Below are 18,095 nucleotides of genomic sequence, written 5' to 3'. Positions count from 1 at the left end.
AGTACAGGATAACTAATGTGTGTACACTGATTCCACCAGCAGAATAGTGACTGCAGCTCTGGAGTATAATACTGGATGTAACTCAGGATCAGTACAGGATTAGTAATGTAATGTATGTACACAGTGACTCCACCAGCAGAATAGTGAGTGCAGCTCTGGAGTATAATACAGGATATAACTCAGGATCAGTACAGGATAAATAATGTAATGTATGTACACAGTGACTCCACCAGCAGAATAGTGAGCGCAGCTCTGCAGTATAATACAGGATGTAATTCAGGATCAGTACAGGATATGTAATGTATGTACACAGTCACTCCACCAGCAGAATAGTGAGGACAGCTCTGGAGTATAATACTGGATGTAACTCAGGAGGAGTACAGGATAAGTAATGTAATGTATGTACACAGTGACTCCACCAGCAGAATAGTGAGTGCAGCTCTGGAGTATAATACAGGATGTAACTCAGGAGCAGTACAGGATAAGTAATGTAATGTATGTACACAGTGACTCCACCAGCAGAATAGTGAGTGCAGCTCTGGCGTATAATACAGGATATAACTCAGGATTAGTAAAGGATAAGTAATGTAATGTATGTACACAGTGACTCCACCAGCAGAATAGTGAGTGCAGCTCTGGAGTATAATACAGGATATAACTCAGGATTAGTAAAGGATAAGTAATGTAATGTATGTACACAGTGACTCCACCAGCAGAATAGTGAGTGCAGCTCTGGAGTATAATACAGGATGTAACTCAGGATCAGTACAGGATAAGTAATGTAATGTATGTACACAGTGACTCCACCAGCAGAATAGTGAGTGCAGCTCTGGAGTATGATGCAGGATGTAACTCAGGATCAGTACAGGATAAGTAATGTAATGTATGTATACAGTGACTCCACCAGCAGAATAGTGAGTGCAGCTCTGGAGTATAATACAGGATGTAACAGGATTAGTAAAGGATAAGTAATGTAATGTATGTACACAGTGACTCCACCAGCAGAATAGTGAGTGCAGCTCTGGAGTATAATACAGGATGTAACAGGATTAGTAAAGGATAAGTAATGTAATGTATGTACACAGTGACTCCACCAGCAGAATAGTGAGTGCAGCTCTGGAGTATAATACAGGATGTAACAGGATTAGTAAAGGATAAGTAATGTAATGTATGTACACAATGACTCAACTGTTTATGGAGATTAATTCTAGATGTTAATATATAATAATTTCCGTGGGGGGACATACGGGGGCTATACGATCAGTTAATTGTCAAGAGGATGCCAAGCTGCACTTGCTTATAATTCAGACCTATAAATTATTAAGTAATTAAACCTACCTGCCATACAAAAATAACTTTTGTAATCTGCACACCAGATATATGTTTCATATATTCACTGTATCTGGCCATGTGGTTTTTGGACATCCCTATACAGATCAGCAACAGAGAGGTGGAGGGTAAGGCTGCTACATTCAGAAGATATAAATACAGACACCAAAGAGTCACCAGAATGAAAAAAAAAATAAACCTGTCCCATCCCAAGCAAGGTGCAGCTCATGTGTTGCTCATCAGAATGTACATGTAGCAGAGCTGAACGAGCGGCGTTCTCCTGAGGTAATGTCCTCCTAATGCCGAGGTTTATTTGATTGAGATTTTCCACTTATTCACCCTGTAAAATGTTTCTGGCCACGATCATCCGCATCACCTCATTGGTTCCTGTTATAAGGAACAAAATATAAATTAGTGCCCCCTCATCTCCATGTGTTCAGAGGAGACCTACTAGAAGAAATCATCAAAGAACATAAAAAATACGAAAACTGGTTTATAATATATAACACCCATACTGAGATCAGATCGCTTGAAGTTACAGGCCCAAAGCCTGAGGCCGCACTACTGAGAGATCCTGATGACATGTGCAGTGTTATTTCTGTCATGTCTGTATTGTCATGGAGGATCCAATCACTATCTACATCAATATCTACATCTTTACTGGCTTCAATAGTGGAAGTTATGTGTATATGTGGGGATATGACAACACTGCACCTGACAGAAATCATAAGAGGACATGTTGTCATCAGAAGCTCTCAGTAGTTCATTCCACGTTCACTGTGAGCTGTAACACTCACCCTCGAGGATCTGATGAACGCGGATATCCCGGACAAACTGCTGAACAGCATAGTCTTTCAGGTAACCATAACCTCCATGCATCTGCAGAGCCTGATTACAAACCTGCAGAGAGAACAAGATCAGTAAAAACACACACAAAAAATATATCATATACAGTTCATATAAAGCGGAGTCACTGTGTACATATCCTGAGTTACAGCCTGCATTATACTCCAGAGCTGCACTCACTATTCTGCTAGTGGAGTCACTGTGTACATACATTACATTACTAATCCTGTACTGGTCCTGAGTTACACCCTGTATTATACTCCAGAGCTGCACTCACTATTCTGCTGGTGGAGTCACTGTGTACATACATTACATTACTTATCCTGTACTGATCCTGAGTTATATCCTGTATTATACTCCAGAGCTGCACTCACTATTCTGCTGGTGAAGTCACTGTGTACATACATTACATTACTTATCCTGTACTGATCCTGAGTTACATCCTGTATTATACTCCAGAGCTGCACTCACTATTCTGCTGCTGGAGTCACTGTGTACATACATTACATTACTTATCCTGTACTGGTCCTGAGTTATATCCTGTATTATACTCCAGCGCTGCACTCACTATTCTGCTGGTGGAGTCACTGTGTACATTACATTACATTACTTATCCTGTACTGATCCTGAGTTATATCCTGTATTATACTCCAGAGCTGCACTCACTATTCTGCTGGTGGAGTCACTGTGTACATACATTACATTACTTATCCCGTACTGATCCTGAGTTACATCCTGTATTATACTCCAGCGCTGCACTCACTATTCTGCAGGTGGAGTCACTGTGTACATGACATTACTCATCTTGTACTGACCCCTGAGTTACATCCTGTATTATACTCCAGAGCTGCACTCACTATTCTGTTGGTGGAGTCACTGTGTACATACATTACTTATCCTGTACTGTTCCTGAGTTACATCCTGTATTATACTCCAGAGCTGCACTCACTATTCTGCTGGTGGAGTCACTGTGTACATACATTACATTACTTATCCTGTACTGATCCTGAGTTACATCCTGTATTATACTCCAGAGCTGCACTCACTATTCTGCTGGTGGAGTCACTGTGTACATACATTATATTACGTATCCCGTACTGATCCTGAGTTACATCCTGTATTATACTCCAGCGCTGCACTCACTATTCTGCTGGTGGAGTCACTGTGTACATACATTACTTATCTTGTACTGATCCTGAGTTACATCATGTATTATACTCCAGAGCTGCACTCACTATTCTGCAGGTGGAGTCACTGTGTACATGACATTACTCATCTTGTATTGACCCCTGAGTTACATCCTGTATCATAATCCAGAGCTGCACTCACTATTCTGCTGGTGGAGTCACTGGGTACATACATTACATTACTTATCCTGTACTGATCCTGAGTTACATCCTGTATTATACTCCAGAGCTGCACTCACTATTCTGCTGGTGGAGTCACTGTGTACATACATTATATTACTTATCCTGTACTGATCCTGAGTTACATCCTGTATTATACTCCAGAGCTGCACTCACTATTCTGCTGGTGGAGTCACTGTGTACATACATACATTACTTATCCTGTACTGATCCTGAGTTACATCCTGTATTATACTCCAGAGCTGAACTCACTATTCTGCTGGTGGAGTCACTGTGTACATACATTACATCACTTATCCTGTACTGATCCGGAGTTACATCCTGTATTATATCCAGAGCTGCACTCACTATTCTGCTGGTGGAGTCACTGTGTACATACATTACATTACTAATCCTGTACTGATCCTGAGTTACATCCTGTATTATACTCCAGAGCTGCACTCACTATTCTGCTCGTGGAGTCACTGTGTACATACATTACATTACTGATCCTGAGTTACATCCTGTATTATACTCCAGAGCTGCACTCAATGCTCTACTGGTGGAGTCACTGTGTACATACATTACATTACTTATTCTGTACTGATCCTGAGTTACATCCTGTATTATACTCCAGAGCTGCACTCACTATTCTGCTGGTGGAGTCACTGTGTACATACATTACATTACTTATCCTGTACTGATCCTGAGTTACATCCTGTATTATATTCCAGAGCTGCACTCAATACTCTACTGGTGGACTAACAACGCGAGATTAGCAGGTAATTGCCTGGTACTTTACCATTAGGGGGCAGTAGTTACACTCCAATGTTTACATTTTTGCCACTTTTACGCTTCCTTATGTGGTAAATGGATCCCTTTGTCTCTGACACTCACCTTAAAACATTCGTCTGTAGCGTATAGTTTTGCCATAGCGCAGAGCGTTGCCGCATTGCCCTGTCCCTCCTGAAGAGCTTGAGCTGCATGACGTACAATGAGCCGCGCAGTCACCAGCTGCGTCGCCATCTCCGCCAGTCGGAATTGTAGATACTGAGACAAAAACAAAAAAAAAATGGTTAGAAAAGAAAACCAGGAAATGAAGAATGTAACAAAAGTATAAAGTTATAATATTACCTGATTATTAGCAAGGGGCTCCCCAAACTGCTTCCGCACAGCAAGGTGGTCTCGAGAGAGTAACACTGAGGCATGGGCTGCTCCGAGCGAACAGGATGCTGGAATATATAACATGGAGCCCACTAACGGGTGACTCTACAAGAAGGGGCGGAGCTTGGATGTCCTGGACCATCCGCCTAACCGCCCACGACTTCCCGTACCGATTATGGGGCCCCCGGGGTGTTGTTTGTGGTTGTCACCTATGCAACCCTTATAGATCTTACCTATGTTTATCCTCCCTCCATTTAGTCCTTGCATTGCAATCCCGAAACCTTGACCTTCCTCGCCGAGTCGGTTTGTTACAGGGACGACACAGTCCTCAAATATCACTGCTCTTGTTGGCTGCGAGTTCCACCCGACCTGCAGCAGAAATCACTGGTGGTCTTAAAGGAGAATACAACACCAGGACACATGTCCAATGAACTTCCATATAGGATCACCTAACTTTCTGCAGCCCCTGAACGACATATGAATCAGCATTGGTGTGCAGTATCATTCCAGAACAGTGCGGATTTATATGCAGCCATGACCGTGTCCATAAGAGGTTGTCACCCAGCTTTCCTCAGACCCTGAATGGCCTGAAAATCTGCACCTAGAATGTATAAATAGGCAGATTTCTATCCCGTTCAGGGTTTGTAGAAAGCTGGATGACAAACCCATATGTCATGATGGATACCAAAATTTACTGGGGAATCTATGGGAAAGTTACACTCCACCTGCAGAACTGCAGACTGAGGCGTGAGGTACAAGGTGCCTCAATCATGTGCGTTTCTAATAAATTCATTGAGTAGGATTTTATCAATAGGGGTTCTGCTCACATAGCCCTGCCCCCATTGTCCAATGAAATCTTATGACCCGAGAAAGAGTTTGTCAATTGACTTTTGACTAATTTATTAACAGTTTATATCCTGTTGCAGAAGGATGCAGCGTCCCCATTGTTCATGTTTTACAGACTTTTACACACGGTCTATTTAGCAGGTTAGTCTGTGGTTGGGTGATGTCACAGGGCGAGTGCAGCGATGTCACACAGTGTATTTGGCATGTCATTCTGTAATGGGATAAAGACGTCACTGGGTGGCAATAGAGACCTCAGATGGTCTATGTAGCAGGTTAGTCTGCGGTTGGATGATGATGTCACAGATGGTAGTGATGTCACACAGTGTATGTGGCAGCTCATTCTGTGATGGGATAATGATGTCACTGGGTGACAACAGTGAAGTCACATGGTGTATGTAGCAGGTTAGTCTGTGATTGGATGATGATGTCACAGGGAAAGTGCAGTGATGTCACACATTATATGCAGCAAGTTATTCTGTGATTGGATGATGATGTCACAGGACAAGTGCAGTGATGTCACACATTATATGTAGCAAGTTATTCTGTGATTGGATGATGATGTCACAGGACAAGTGTAGCGATGTCACACATTGTATGTGGCAGGTCATTCTGTGATTGGATGATGATGTCACAGGACAAGTGCAGTGATGTCACACATTATATGTAGCAAGTTATTCTGTGATTGGATGATGATGTCACAGGACAAGTGCAGTGATGTCACACATTATATGTAGCAAGTTATTCTGTGATTGGATGATGATGATGATGTCACAGGACAAGTGCATTGATGTCACACATTATATGTAGCAAGTTATTCTGTGATTGGATGATGATGTCACAGGACAAGTGCAGTGATGTCACACATTATATGTAGCAAGTTATTCTGTGATTGGATGATGATGATGTCACAGGACAAGTGCATTGATGTCACACATTATATGTAGCAAGTTATTCTGTGATTGGATGATGATGTCACAAGACAAGTGCAGTGATGTCACACATTATATGTAGCAAGTTATTCTGTGATTGGATGATGATGTCACAGGACAAGTGCAGTGATGTCACACATTATATGTAGCAAGTTATTCTGTGATTGGATGATGATGTCACAGGACAAGTGCAGTGATGTCACACATTATATGTAGCAAGTTATTCTGTGATTGGATGATGATGTCACAGGACAAGTGCAGTGATGTCACACATTATATGTAGCAAGTTATTCTGTGATTGGATGATGATGTCACAGGACATGTGCAGTGATGTCACACATTATATGTAGCAAGTTATTCTGTGATTGGATGATGATGTCACAGGACAAGTGCAGTGATGTCACACATTATATGTAGCAAGTTATTCTGTGATTGGATGATGATGATGATGTCACAGGACAAGTGCATTGATGTCACACATTATATGTAGCAAGTTATTCTGTGATTGGATGATGATGTCACAGGACAAGTGCAGTGATGTCACACATTATATGTAGCAAGTTATTCTGTGATTGGATGATGATGATGTCACAGGACAAGTGCATTGATGTCACACATTATATGTAGCAAGTTATTCTGTGATTGGATGATGATGTCACAGGACAAGTGCAGTGATGTCACACATTATATGTAGCAAGTTATTCTGTGATTGGATGATGATGTCACAGGACAAGTGCAGTGATGTCACACATTATATGTAGCAAGTTATTCTGTGATTGGATGATGATGTCACAGGACAAGTGCAGTGATGTCACACATTATATGTAGCAAGTTATTCTGTGATTGGATGATGATGTCACAGGACAAGTGCAGTGATGTCACACATTATATGTAGCAAGTTATTCTGTGATTGGATGATGATGTCACAGGACATGTGCAGTGATGTCACACATTATATGTAGCAAGTTATTCTGTGATTGGATGATGATGTCACAGGACAAGTGCAGTGATGTCACACATTATATGTAGCAAGTTATTCTGTGATTGGATGATGATGTCACAGGACAAGTGTAGCGATGTCACACATTGTATGTGGCAGGTCATTCTGTGATTGGATGGCTACGCTATACCAATACCATAAAAATCATAACTCCTAGTTCTAGAATATGTAACCCTAATTTTGCCTCTACCCCCTCACCTTTTTTTCTTTCTTTCCAAAGCTGAGCCCAGGCGTCCCTTTCTCCACCACCAGACAGGAGATCCCCCGAGATCCGCTGCCCCCTGTCCTACACATCACTACATACACGTCTGTGTCTCCACCACCGCTGATAAATGCCTGGAATGAGAGAGGAGAATGAGCTGCACAAATATGACATTTACACAGATGTACTGACCTAATGACGCCACTCAAAAACTGACAACCGAAGCGTGAAATATCTCCACCCCCCATATCACAGGGATCGGGAAACTGAGGTATAGGGAGCTGTTTGTAAGGTCATCACGCCATAAGAAAACCCTCTGTGATCAGTGTCCTCCCTCCATGTCACATGCAGGCAAAGCAGCTCTACATTGTGACCACGCTGCAAACAGCACATCATATCTCAGCCCAGTGATAGCAACAAGGGGGAGGGGTGTGTAGGATATTGGGAGCAACTTCCGTAAGCCTTTATTCAGACGAACGCGTGTCAAATGGGCTGTGAAAAGGCGGCCATTTTTTGCGGCTGATTTGCACCCGTGCGGGACCCGTTTTCATGGAACCCTCAGACTTGAATCTATTGAGGGATCCGTGAAAATGGACACGTCCTATTTTTGTCCATTTTCACGGGCTGTTCACAGGGTCTTAAAACAACGGCCGTGGGAATAGCCCCATAAAAATACATGCAGACGTGTGAACGGCGTAAAAAAAACGTCCTTCACACGGATGATTTACACGTTCGCTTGAATTAGGCCTTGTTCACACAGAGTTTTCCGGCGCTGATTTCAAAGCGCAAACCGCGTCGGAATCAGCGCCAGAAAACGGCTGAAATCACCTCCCATTGAAGTCAACGGAAGGCGTTAGTTTCCCAGGAGGCTTTTATCTGCTCGCAGGAAAGAAAAGCGGCATTACCTTTCTTGCCGCGGTTCCGCGTCTGACCTCCCATCGAGTTTAATAAGAGGCAGAAAAATCCTGTGGCGCTCGTTTACAAGCGTTTTTTTGCCCACTGTCCTCATTGGCCGCGGGGAAAAAATGCTCAGGGGAAAAGATGCTCAGGGAAAAAAACGATGTGTGAACTAGGCCTAAAGCCCAACACTCGGCTTCAGGGGAAGCACCTTAGATCCATTCAAGATGTAGTGATCGCCGTCTCGCTTTGCAGATGTCAGCAAAGAAGCCGCGTCGCTCCCACTGCCTGAAAGAGAAAAAAGTAGAAAGCAGCGAATAAATAAAATGTAATCATAAGAAGTGATGAGATCCATCGTACTGACATTCCACTGCGGATCAGTAAGGGTCTGTTCACACACAGTGACCAAAAACGTCTGAAAATACGGAACTGTTTTCAGGCCAAAACAGCTCCTGATTTTCAGACGTTTTTGTAGCAACTCGCGTTTTTCGCGGCATATTTTACGGCCGTCATTGGAGCTTTTTGTCAATGGAGTCAATGAAAAACGCCTCCAAAAACGGCCCAAGAAGTGACATGCACTTCTATTTCGCGGGCGTCTTTTTACGCGCCATATTTTGACAGCGACGCGTGAAATTACACCTCGTGGGAACAGAACATCGTAAAACTCATTGAAAGCAATGGGCAGATGTTTGTAGGCGTAATGGAGCCGTTTTTTCAGGCGTAATTCGAGGCGTAAAACGCCCGAATTACGTTGGAAAACACTGCGTGTGAACATACCCTAACAGGATAACCGATTACTGAGTGGAGGGTAGGATCTACCTATGTCATGATAGATAGATAGATAGATAGATAGATAGATAGATAGATAGATAGATAGATAGATAGATAGATAGATAGATAGATAGATAGATAGATAGATAGATAGATAGATAGATAGATAGATATGAGATAGATAGATAGATAGATAGATAGATAGATAGATAGATAGATAGATAGATAGATAGATAGATATGAGATAGATAGGAGATAGACAGACAGAGATAGATAGATAGATAGATAGATATGAGATAGATAGATAGATAGATAGATAGATAGATAGATAGATAGATAGATAGATAGATATGAGATAGATAGATAGATAGATATGAGATAGATAGATAGATAGATAGATAGATAGATAGATAGACAACATAAATATCTATAGGTTTCCACTGTCAGCCTTCCTTAGGACAGGGGTCATCAACTTAGGGCACTCCAGATGTTTGTGAAACTACAATTCCCAGCATGCTCAGACAGCCTTTGGCTGGAATATTAAATCATTTAGCTGTCAAGGCATGCTGGGAGTTGTAGTTTCTCAACAGCTGGAGCGTAGAAGGTTGCTGACCCCCTGACCTAAGGATATCGTCCAGATTCCATAAGGACTATGCTGTGCCGGCACTAGAATGACCCCCACACTTTTACTGTCAATCATTTCATCATGTGATCAGACCTCACCTGGTTCTGTGAGACAATAAGACGCAAACTTCTCCATACTGCAGAGAGGGGGGCAAAACCGATGTCTCTGCTCATCATTCCCAAATGTGTCGATCATCCAAACGCACATGCTGCGGGGGAGGGGATAGTCCATGAATGTTATATTCATAGATAAACAGTCAGAAGCTTTCATCGAGGGTGAGAGAAGCCAGACCCCATAGCTGACTTGATATATACAAATTTATGAGACAAGCCCTTTAAAGTGGCTGTCCAGAATGAGAAAAACATGGCTGCTTCTAGAAACAGCGCCACACCTGCTCACAGGTTGTGTGTGGTATTGCAGCTCAGCTATATTAAACTGAATGGGGCTGAGGTGCAAATGCAATACTACTCACAACATGTAGGCAGGTGTGGCGCTGTTTCTAGAAAAAAGCAGCCAAGTTTTCCTAATTATGTACAATCCCTTTAAGATATATTTAGAGTTGTTGGAGCTTAATTTTTCTGATACAGAGCTCCAAATCCCCTGCATAGACATAAAGACGAAAAACGGGCACAATTTACGCAAGATTTTTGGCGCAGATAAAATGATAAATGTCCCCTATTAAGCTCAATAATAGGACAGTCTGCGTGTTCCCATGCTCCCTCTAGTGGTGACTGCAGGACACCAGCATGTTCTGTTTTAACCAGTTCAGGACCGGACACCGTTTAGACCTTTTTAGCACTCATTAGTTAAATGGCTATAACTTTTTTATTTGTTGGGCCAGTGACGTGATTTTTGCGACGTTTTTTCCGTAGACAATGCAGGTTACTTTTTTTAATCATTTTTATACACATCCTTTTTGCTATTTTAGAATTTTTAGGCTTAAAATTTGAAAAAAAATAGTAAAACAATAAGCTTTTTTACTTTTTATCTATTTTTTTTCTGGTAATAACATAGTTTTACCCTAAAATAGACCTATTATTTGTGATCGTCATTGTCTACCGGAAATTGTAATATATTACATGTCTATATTAGGGTAATTGGGTCAGCGCTAGCGTTACAACAATGATTGGCGGGGGGGGACATTATTTTGGGGGTGGGTATTTTATGTGTATTTTATTATTCTTTTTTTTTTGCACTTTACTTTTATTTTTTTTATTCCAATGATCTGTCCCTCAAAGGTCAGAAAAGACCTTTGGGGGATTTTATAATTTTTCTTCTTTTACACCATGTTTTTCCATTGTAAGGGTATGTTCACACGCAAACGTAAAATACGTCTGAAATGACGGATCTGTTTTCAGGTGAATACAGCTCCCGAATTCCAGACGTAATTGCTGGTACTCGCGTTTTTCGCGGCGTCCATTACGGACGTAATTGGAGCTGTTTTTCAATGGAGTCAATGAAAAACGGCTCCAATTACGTCCCAAGAAGTGACAGGCACTTCTTTGAGGCGGCCGTCTTTTCATGCGCCGTCTTTTGACAGAGGCTTATAAAAAAAAGCCAGTCTGCACAGAACATCGTAAGACCCATTGAATTCAAGATGTTTGCCGACGGATTGGATCAGTTTTTTCGGGCGTAGTTCGAGGCGTAAAACGCCTGAATTACGTCCGTAAACAGGGAGTGTGAACATACCCTAACTGGGTATGCACAGCAGGGCAAACAGCCCTTTTAGGCCCTGTTCACACTGAGTATTTTAACGAGTTTTTTGGCACGGAAACAGCTCCGCAAAACTCGTCAAAAACCGGCCAAAAATGCCTCCCATTGATTTCAATGGGAGGCGGGGGTGGTTTTCTTCCGCGAGCGGTAAAACCGCCTCGCGGGAGAAAGAAGGGACATGTACTATCTTCGCGCGTTTACTTCTCTGACCTTCTTCTCTGGGCGAATTGTCCCTGACTTCTACTGCGCCTGCGCGTGCGGCTTGATGCGGCCGATGATGACCCCTGGTTGTCAGCTGACGGCGGGGGGTCACATGGGCAGGTGTCACTAATCGTGAGGGTGTGGGGATTGGTCAGTTCATGTTTGCCGCTAGAATACGAGGGGTGGAGTTTAGCGTTTATAGTAACGTAGCGCCTGCAATGAAGTATGCCGTTGACATCAATACGTGCATCTTTGCCGTGACGCACAGCAGAATATCTGCTGTTAAAGGATTCTATCGCTGGTGTGAAGGCCAGAGTTACCATTATACGGACCCCTGAGGATGAGTACCTGAAACGCGTAGGGTCGTTGTACTGTTTATGGAATGTTTGCATTGGGGATAGTCATATCGTGTTACACCCAGCACTAGGAGACCCGATCTATTCGGACGCCTGTGCTTTATTTTGGGATTGTACTACTGATGTGCCCTGGATATATGCTGTTTCCAGACATAATATTGTTATAAACACCGAGTTAGATGTATCACAATGACTCAGTGTTTTTTGTTTAATACGTTTTTTAACAATCACGGTGGGGCTTATGTCACAGTGGTGTGTTACCCCTGTTTTTAACTAGTTACTAATTAAAAGGTATTTTTTACTTTATTGTTACTTCAGTGAACTATATAATTTACTCATATTGTGGGAGCACAATTAGATTTCTATCAAACTAGACAGTGAAATTACATTTAATCCATACAGTTAATAATTTCAGTTTATCTAGGTATGGCAGCCTTTGCACTTTCTGAATTAAACACAGATGGGTGGATGAGTGAGGCCAAAAGCGTCTTTTCAGAGTGTGAACTGACGTATACAGTTCAGGGTGCATCTCTCAAATCCACCTTTAAAAATCTTAATAGACTGCACAAAGATTATACTAGAAGTTGGTGGGAGATCCAGAGTCTGGAAAACTATTTAAAGAATAAGATAGTTCCCAGAGGCCTCAGGGTCCCCATTGTCCCAGCATTAAGATTAAAAACCGCTAATATTAAAGAAAGGTGGGAACAGGAGATCACAGGGAGCTCACTTAGGCTTATGCAGATCTTGGTAGAGGAAGAAAAAGTCCAGTTTGACTTTATTAGTGTTGAGCTTAAAAAAGAGATTGAGGCAGCCAAGTCCTTGGTAGATACCCCAGGTTTTGAAAAAAGGGACAAAATCCTCCAACAAACTTTGGAAAGGTTTACTAATCATCTTAAGGAACGAAAACACTTCCAATTCCAGAGAGACCTACAGGAATTTAGGGAGAAAAAAGCGTATGATTTTGTCACTACACAACAACAGCAATATCAACAGACCAACAGGGGGCCGAGGGAATCTGACCCTTCCACATCAGAGAGTGAAACTACAGACTCTGAAAGAGTGGGCCCATTCTTTGGCGGTAGTGGTGGGAAACACAAATTTAGGGGAGGAGCAAGAAGTAGAAATAGAGGCCGTGGGAGAGCCTCTTCTAATAGTGGCAATAATTTTTTAGCCAACAATCCTCCCATTTCCCGCTATATGCTGAGGGGTCAAAAGGATTAGTGAAGGGGAATAACATGGATAGGCTTCAAATCATTAACCTTTCTGAATATAATTTGAGTGCATCAGAGATTACACTATTAGAAAAGGGACTTTCCTTTGTCCCTACAGTTAAATTTGACTCATTTTCGTGGATAAAAGATCTCAATTTATTTGCTCGCAAACTTAAATGGATAAAATTTTTTAAACACCATAATAGAAAAAAATGCATGGAATTAGGCCTAGAGGAGTCTGATATGGAAGGTCTTTCGGCCCTTGAGGGGCTATTAGAGGAATCTGGACGCACTCCAGGTATAGGTCCCTTCACCAACCTTAAAATGAAGAGTAGGAAATTGCCACCTATAGGAGACTTTACCAATGTGGATTTATTTGTGGATATGGTGGGAGATGAGATCAAAAGTCTCAGTCAGGATAGCAGGGGAATGGATAATAATTTGTCTTGGTCTGAACGATTAGCTCTGACCACTTTAGAGAAAAAAGAGAATATTGTTCTCAAATCATCCGATAAAGGTGGGAACATTGTGGTCATGAGCAGGGATGGCTATAAGAAGATGTGTGAGGACATTTTATTTAACCATGACTGCTATACCATTTTAAAGGATAACCCCACGGCATTATTCAAGAAAGAGTTGCTGAGCATTTTGAGTGATGCAAAGAGCAGATCTTTGATTAGTGCAGGGGAATTTGGGTTTTTATACCCACAATTTCCTGTTATGGCATGTTTCTATAGCCTGCCCAAAATCCACAAAGGTTATCCTCCTTTACGTGGCAGACCTATTGTTTCAGGCATAAATAATTTAACTCAAAATGTGAGCACGTATGTTGACCAAGTGTTGCGTCCCTTTGTTTTGAGTCTCACATCATATGTGCGTGACACAATGGATGTCCTGAAACAGATTGATGGCATTTCCCTGGAGAAAGATACAATTTTGGCGAGTCTGGATGTCGAGGCGTTGTATTCATCCATACCGCACAAATGTGGCTATAAAGCGGTCGAGTACTATTTGGGATCTAGAGGTACCCAGTTTGTAGCTCATAACCAGTTTGTCATGCAGTTATTACAGTTTGTTCTTGAAAGAAATATATTTATTTTTGAAGACAAAATTTTCCATCAGAAATGTGGTACTGCAATGGGGAGTCCTGCTGCTCCCACCTATGCAAATTTATTTCTTGGCTGGTGGGAGGAGACAATTGTCTTTGGGGACAAATTTGTCAATTGGACTTCATCTGTTGGATTATGGATTAGATATATTGATGACGTGTTGATCCTCTGGAACTCTACAGCGGATGAGTTCCATAATTTTGTAGCAGCCCTCAACAAGAATGATGTAGGACTTAAATTCACATGTGAGATCAGTGAGAAAGAATTGTCTTTTTTAGATTTGAAAATCACAAAAACATCAGATGGCACAATCCACACTAAGGTACATAGGAAAGAAACAGCAACAAATAGTTTCCTGCAATGGAATAGCTGTCATCCCCATTCCCTCAAAAGTGGCATACCAAAAGGCCAATTTATGAGAGTACGTAGGAATTGTAGTTCTATGGGTGATTTTGAGTTCCAGGCCAAGGAGCTCAAAACAAGATTGAAGGACAGAGGTTTCCCCGAGAGGGTTATCAGGAAGGCCTATGAGGGAGCAAGGGATGCTGATAGGCAATGTCTTCTGGTCCCTAAAAAACGGAAAGAAGAACAGGTCACAAGACTCATAGGTACCTATGACTCCAAACAAAATGATATTATGCAGATACTGAATAGGTATTGGCGTATTCTCAGTTCTGATACAGATCTGGTAGATCAAATCACACAGAGGCCGTCTGTCACCTATCGGAGAGGGAAAAATATAAGGGACAGAGTCATGCACAGCTGTTTTGACCCCATTTCACCTAGGGGCACGTGGCTGGACAGACAAATACCAGGCACCTTTAGGTGTGGTAGCTGTAAAGCCTGTGATTTCATTTTTAAAGGTAATAGCTTCACTAGCGTCACCACACAGAAACAATACACTATTCGGGATTATGTCAATTGCAAGACTGCGGGAGTGGTCTACCTAATCACATGTCCATGCCCCCTTAACTATGTGGGAAAAACAGCACGACAATTTCGTCGCCGTATTAGGGAGCATGTTGGAGACATTGTCCATGATAGGGACACCCCAATATCTAAGCATGTGCATGCCAAACACCAAGGCCAGGCAGCATGTTTAAAGTTTCAAGCTATTGAACTTGTTAGACCCCCCAAAAGAGGAGGTGATTGGGATAACCTGATTTTACGCAAAGAAGCACAATGGATCCACAGACTGGAATGCATACATCCAGCAGGTTTAAATGAGCAGACTAATTATACATGTTTTATTTAACACTCCGTATGGACGACCTATCTCCCTTGGGTTGCCCAGGGGGTGGGTGAGTTCATTTTTGCCCAACACATGTAGGTTTGAGATGGCCCTATTGGTCTGCCGTTTTTTAACGGCGATCGTCTCTCGGTCCCCCATGTCATGAGGGATCGTATTTCCTTCCACCCTACATGTGATTAATTACATTTTTAGTTGCTTTGTGAGGTAGCCTACTTGCGGTGTTTAACTGTCCCGCGAGATTTACTTACAATCCATTATCGTGTAGCGCTTACCTTCTCCTATTTTGGCAGTCTGGGCGAATTGTCCCTGACTTCTACTGCGCCTGCGCGTGCGGCTTGATGCGGCCGATGATGACCCCTGGTTGTCAGCTGACGGCGGGGGGTCACATGGGCAGGTGTCACTAATCGTGAGGGTGTGGGGATTGGTCAGTTCATGTTTGCCGCTAGAATACGAGGGGTGGAGTTTAGCGTTTATAGTAACGTAGCGCCTGCAATGAAGTATGCCGTTGACATCAATACGTGCATCTTTGCCGTGACGCACAGCAGAATATCTGCTGTTAAAGGATTCTATCGCTGGTGTGAAGGCCAGAGTTACCATTATACGGACCCCTGAGGATGAGTACCTGAAACGCGTAGGGTCGTTGTACTGTTTATGGAATGTTTGCATTGGGGATAGTCATATCGTGTTACACCCAGCACTAGGAGACCCGATCTATTCGGACGCCTGTGCTTTATTTTGGGATTGTACTACTGATGTGCCCTGGATATATGCTGTTTCCAGACATAATATTGTTATAAACACCGAGTTAGATGTATCACAATGACTCAGTGTTTTTTGTTTAATACGTTTTTTAACAATCACGGTGGGGCTTATGTCACAGTGGTGTGTTACCCCTGTTTTTAACTAGTTACTAATTAAAAGGTATTTTTTACTTTATTGTTACTTCAGTGAACTATACTTCTCTGACCTCCCATTGACATTAATGGGAGGCAGAGAAAGCGTATCTCGCTGAGTTTTTTGCCCATAGCACTCAATGGGAGCGAGTGAAAAACGCCGCAAAAAACGTGACAAACGACGTGCAGGAAGGTCAAAATCTGCCTCAAAATCCCAAACTGAATTTTGAGGCAGAATTTTCCTCCTGCAAAAAAACTCAATGTGAACAAGCCCTTATAGTGACTATTGTCACCAATAAGGCTGTGCTGGGTCTAGTAACACCCAGCAGCAGCCTGCCACTAATAGCATCTCGGCGATCATGTGACCAGTCACATGATCGCCGGGACCAATAGAGCGCTGTGTGAAAGAGACCAGAGATGGAAAGCTGCTTCTATCTTCTCCTCAGTGTCCCGACATTCAGCTGCCCGATCGCTCAGGCAGCAAGCTAAGACCCGCACTGTAAATAGTCTATGGCGTGTTAAATCTATTCACACGACAGGGACCGAATGTAAGCCGATAAAAACTACAGTTTTGGTCCGTTTTTCTCGGCCGTTTTGCATCCATTCCATTTCCGTTTGGGCCGTGTTTACGGTCAATTTTGACCCGTTTTGCATCCGTTTTAAAAGGGATGAATTTAATGCCACACACTGCCCATTGTAGATATTACCACACACTGCTCCCTGTAGATAATGCCACACACTGACCCCTGTAAATAGCACCACACACTGACCCCTGTAGATAATTCCACACGTTGCCCCCTGTAAATAGCGCCACACTGCCCCCTGTAAATAGCGCCACACAGCCCCCTGTAGATAATGCCACACACTGACCCCTGTAAATAGCGCCAAACAGCCCCCTGTAGATAATGCTGCACACTGCCCCCTGTAGATAATGCCGCACACTGCCCTCTGTAGATACTGCCACACACTGATCCCTGTAAATAGCGCCACACAGCCCCCTGTAGATAGTGCCACACACTGACCCCTGTAAATAGCGCCAAACAGCCCCCTGTAGATAATGCTGCACACTGCCCCCTGTAGATACTGCCACACACTGATCCCTGTAAATAGCGCCACACAGCCCCCTGTAGATAGTGCCACACACTGACCCCTGTAAATAGCGCCACACAGCCCCCTGTAGATAATGCCGCACACTGCCCCCTGTAGATACTGCCACACACTGATCCCTGTAAATAGCGCCACACAGCCCCCTGTAGATAATGCTGCACACTGCCCCCTGTAGATAATGCCGCACACTGCCCCTGTAGATACTGCCACACACTGATCCCTGTAAATAGCGCCACACAGCCCCCTGTAGATAATGCCACATACTGACCCCCTGTAGATAGTGCCACACACTGACCCC

The 18,095-nt window shown here is 42.9% G+C and overlaps 1 protein-coding gene across 2 annotated transcripts in view; it reads right to left on the bottom strand.

Annotated features, from left to right (window-relative positions):
* Positions 1-1,339: 1,339 nt before the first annotated feature.
* The window catches only part of ACAD8 (acyl-CoA dehydrogenase family member 8), a 19,180-nt gene continuing 2,424 nt past the window's right edge, over positions 1,340-18,095 (bottom strand). For both annotated transcript variants that reach the window (XM_075839247.1, XM_075839248.1), the window contains exons 4-11: positions 10,054-10,163; positions 8,771-8,847; positions 7,659-7,796; positions 4,919-5,054; positions 4,656-4,753; positions 4,419-4,571; positions 2,127-2,229; positions 1,340-1,716 (exon numbers count right to left, since the gene is read on the bottom strand). In XM_075839247.1, the coding sequence (XP_075695362.1) occupies positions 1,661-1,716; positions 2,127-2,229; positions 4,419-4,571; positions 4,656-4,753; positions 4,919-5,054; positions 7,659-7,796; positions 8,771-8,847; positions 10,054-10,163 (871 nt within the window). In that variant the 3' untranslated portion in view covers positions 1,340-1,660. The remainder of the gene's footprint in view (positions 1,717-2,126; positions 2,230-4,418; positions 4,572-4,655; positions 4,754-4,918; positions 5,055-7,658; positions 7,797-8,770; positions 8,848-10,053; positions 10,164-18,095) is intronic.

This window comes from Rhinoderma darwinii, chromosome 10 (genome assembly GCF_050947455.1).
Source record: "Rhinoderma darwinii isolate aRhiDar2 chromosome 10, aRhiDar2.hap1, whole genome shotgun sequence".
Lineage (NCBI taxonomy): Eukaryota > Metazoa > Chordata > Amphibia > Anura > Rhinodermatidae > Rhinoderma > Rhinoderma darwinii.
This window is presented reverse-complemented; position numbering and strand designations above follow the sequence as displayed.